The 3,809-nt window shown below is 40.0% G+C and overlaps 1 protein-coding gene across 1 annotated transcript; it reads left to right on the top strand.

The window, feature by feature from the left end:
* Positions 1–229: 229 nt before the first annotated feature.
* Positions 230–3,325, top strand: si:ch73-361p23.3 (tumor necrosis factor receptor superfamily member 9). The gene is made up of 7 exons (XM_021609308.2): positions 230–1,103; positions 1,345–1,458; positions 1,658–1,792; positions 1,884–1,962; positions 2,134–2,375; positions 2,490–2,603; positions 2,787–3,325. Exons 1-7 carry the CDS (start codon positions 1,007–1,009, stop codon positions 2,876–2,878), a joined length of 873 nt encoding a protein of 290 aa, XP_021464983.1. The 5' UTR covers positions 230–1,006; the 3' UTR covers positions 2,879–3,325.
* Positions 3,326–3,809: the final 484 nt, after the last annotated feature.

Raw genomic sequence — 3,809 nt, 5'->3', positions numbered from 1 at the left:
TACAGCGCACACTTAGGCACTAACTGAAAACAATATCCCACAACACAGGTGGGAACAATGGGCAGCTTAAGTATGATCCCCAATTAGAGACACCGATAATCAGCTGCCTCTAATTGGGAACTATACAAATACCAACATAGAAATAGAAACGCTAGAAACCCCCCTAGTCACGCTCTGACCTATAGGCTCTCTATGGTTAGGGCGTGACAGCTGGCTAATAAATCCTTAGTTTTGGGGTTATGCTCAGGTAAAACAATTTGGCTAATCTATACATCCATATTTCCAAGTCCTAATCTTGAAGATCAAGGGGTATAATATTTATTGGAATTACAGAAATTCTGATCGACTTTGGTTTTTCAATGTAAATATAGGATTGTATCATATTATATTATACGTAGTAGAAAGTGATGGGTTAGAAGAAGCCTACATAACCGAATCATAAAGTCAAATTTAACATCCATATGTGGTCAGCTATGTAAACTTCAACATTGATTTATCCTGCAATAGATGTGGTTCAATTGGTAACATCCATTTTTGTCTTCTTCGAATGCCTCTTAATAATCTAAAAGTAACTGAATGTCATCATATTACATTACTGAGTTTGGGTAACCCAAATGTTATGTTACTGATTACAATTTTGGACAGGTAACTGGTAACTGATTACTGTCTCACAAACAAAGAGTAAAACAAAAATTCTATATGAGTGGAAGTGACCTGAAGGAAATATAACAAATCTTGAATGACAGAGGATTTTCAGTTGAAAGAATGAGAGAAATATAATTTGTTTACCACTCTTGGGGCGGGGATAACTTAAGAGGGACAGGAAATTATGATTCATCACGGAATGTTAACGCAGACATGGTACAGCTGAACTACACCACATCAAATATCGATATAAACTCTAGATATAAGTGAGATTTCATCACCCGAGTAGCTTTTATACAGTTTTACACCCTCTCTCTACAGGTTGACAGGCAGGAGTTCTCTTTTCTATTGGCAGAGTGATATGATGATCCTGTCTAGATTCTGGGTGCTCATCTATGCATGTGTTTTTATTTCTAATGGATCTTTAAATCCCGTGGAGGCTTTTAAATGCAAAATAGGTAAAGTATGTTAATGAATATTAAGGGCTATTGTGGAGCTTCTTTATGTTTTGCTGGGAATCGTACTCCACTATGCGATGCGGATGAATGTAGATGCAGATTTATCTTGAATATTCTTTCTTTACCATTGATACTATTAAGACTACTTCTAATTGGTTGACACTCATCATGGAATAATGACTCTGTCCGACATTGAGAACAATCACAGTACAATGACAATCATGTGAACGATATTATCAAGGTGAGAGGATAAGTCGAGGAAAAAAGGAACAGTGTGAACCGTGCCCCGACGAGAACTTCCAGGCAGTACCAAATGAATCTCTGCAATGTCAACCCTGCTACTCCTGCAATGAGAGTAAGACATGATTATGCAATAAGAAGTCATAATCAGTACGAATACATTACGTAAACAATAACCTGTGGATGTGTAAATCATGACAGAAGAGGGCATCTTTCAAATGTATCGTGATCCCACGCCAAATCTTTGAGTTGAATCTAAATAGCCATAAAATATGCCAGTGTAACCCACAGACGATATGCTTGTTTCTATGCAGGTTCTGGGAGTGAGGTAATATCAAAGTGCACAAAGACTTCTAATGCTAAGTGTCAGTGTCGTGGAGGATTCACTAACAGAGACAAAGACTCTACCATATGCAAGTGTGCCGTCGGTTCTGGGTTGGATAGATCAGGTAAAGTGGAATCACATAATACTGATGTTTTTCAGTGGCTTGATGAGTGCATCTGTGAATAACTGGCATGTGGCCTAATTTCTTGATTCAGGTATAATACTCAAATGCCGTGAATGTGAGCATGGATTCTTTACCACCGACAAGGACTCTACGTGTGCGAAATGGCGAGAGTATGTAGAAAAACGTGCAAGCATTTGTCAGATTTTTGCAATTTGCTGATGTATCAAGCAGTCTCCTTACATTTACAATATAATGTTGGACCTTTTGTCATGCTCTGCAATTGATTGGGAATCATTTTAACTGCAATTTGACTCATGTCCATGTATCTGTCTGCGTCTTAGATGTGAGAGTGGAGTGAAGACTTCAGGCACTACGATGAGAGATGTCGTCTGTAATGAAGAGTCAGAGTCAGACGGGAAGACCCTCCCCTCCATGCAGCCCACTTCCCCCTCTGGCTCTATCCAGACTGTGTCTAAGTCCTTGATCCAGAACCAGAGCCAAGGGTCATCTCGTCATCCCGATGCCCCCACTGTAACACCAGCCCTCACTGGTCCCAAGTCCCCAACGGCAGACTACGGCCAAGGTTGCATGCTGTTCTTGACTCCAGGGCATGACATTATACATCCATGTAAAACATTGTGCTACAGTGGATAGTTGTATGGCATTGTATGACTAATGCCTTATTTCTGTCTTCCAGTAATGCCACTCATTGGAATTGTCCTGCTGCTTACTTTTCTACTTACCGCTGTGACCTGCAACCTGGTCATCATTCCTTGCATCAAGAACTACAAGAACCCGGGTGTCAAAACAGGTATGCGCTACTGCTAGTGAAACTCGAAGTCACAAAATGATTATGAGAAGTGTTATTTTAGTTTCTTGAGCTATTATGTGTGTTGTCGTTTGAGTTTAATAGGCTCTCAAATCTTGGATGTCGTCTGTGTATATGTTGTGCATTGTTTGGTATGGGGATTCTAACTCTATCATTCTGCCCCAGCCCAGGACTCAATGTGCCGGAGGCCAGTTGAAGAAAGTGGGGACAGCAGTCTCTCCTCCCTGGTGAAAACACCAAGCTTGGGGGAGCCATGATGGAAAAACCTGGTTATCTGTCTGTCGTAATGCTGCAATTATTCTCAATGCTACTCAGAATAAATGTATTTTAAACCAGAAACAACTTCAGACACCTGTTTGAAAATTAAAAAATATGGTCAATATTTGATTCCCATGTAATCTGTTATTATGGAAAAGCATGTTAGCTGGGCCTATTACTTTGCCTTGCCTCCTTATCCACAAAATGGTTGTTCTTTGCTGCTCTGGGAGATCCGCATGATGTTATTGTCACAAATGGGCTACTGACAAGCTTCTGAGAAATAGGCCTACTACTTCCTTCCTGTGTCTGGTTAAGATTTAGAAGAAAGATAATGTGACAACAATGCCAGTCTGGCAAAATAATGTGAAATATTGTACAATGTGTATTGTGTTAAATTTGGTTGTCGTTTATGTCTTGCAAATTAAACCTTTGAACATTTTACACGATCTCAATGCCTATTTGCCCTTCTTAAAAGTTACATACATTTGCATGAGCTATGACTCAGCAAGAACAGAAGTATCAGGATGTAGAGAAAGTACATAAAGACAGAGACACTGACGCTGGGTCGGGGCTTCCCCCTGTGGATAGGCTATACGTCTGCCTCTTTTTTTCCGTGAGAGAGATTCTTCCACTCAGTCTATATGACTTCCACTCACGTTTTCAATTGAAGCCATCAAGTCAGACCCAGAAGCTGCTACCGTGAAAGACATCTTATGTTGTTGATTACTGTTCTGATACTTCAGCTCACAATTTCCCCTAATGCAGAGGTGTTCACCCTAACGTTTCGGTGGAAACAAAAGGTTCCATTGGTCTTTTCTTCACAACAACATCTCTTTTCACATATTTCAGCAATGTTCATTAACGTGGTCGTAGTACCAAGGATATATGATGATGAATCATGAATCTTGATTCATTATACAGAGCCAGTCA

Source organism: Oncorhynchus mykiss, chromosome 7, assembly GCF_013265735.2.
Source record: "Oncorhynchus mykiss isolate Arlee chromosome 7, USDA_OmykA_1.1, whole genome shotgun sequence".
NCBI lineage: Eukaryota > Metazoa > Chordata > Actinopteri > Salmoniformes > Salmonidae > Oncorhynchus > Oncorhynchus mykiss.
Note: the sequence above shows the minus strand (reverse complement) of the source record. Positions and strands in the feature narration are given on the sequence as shown.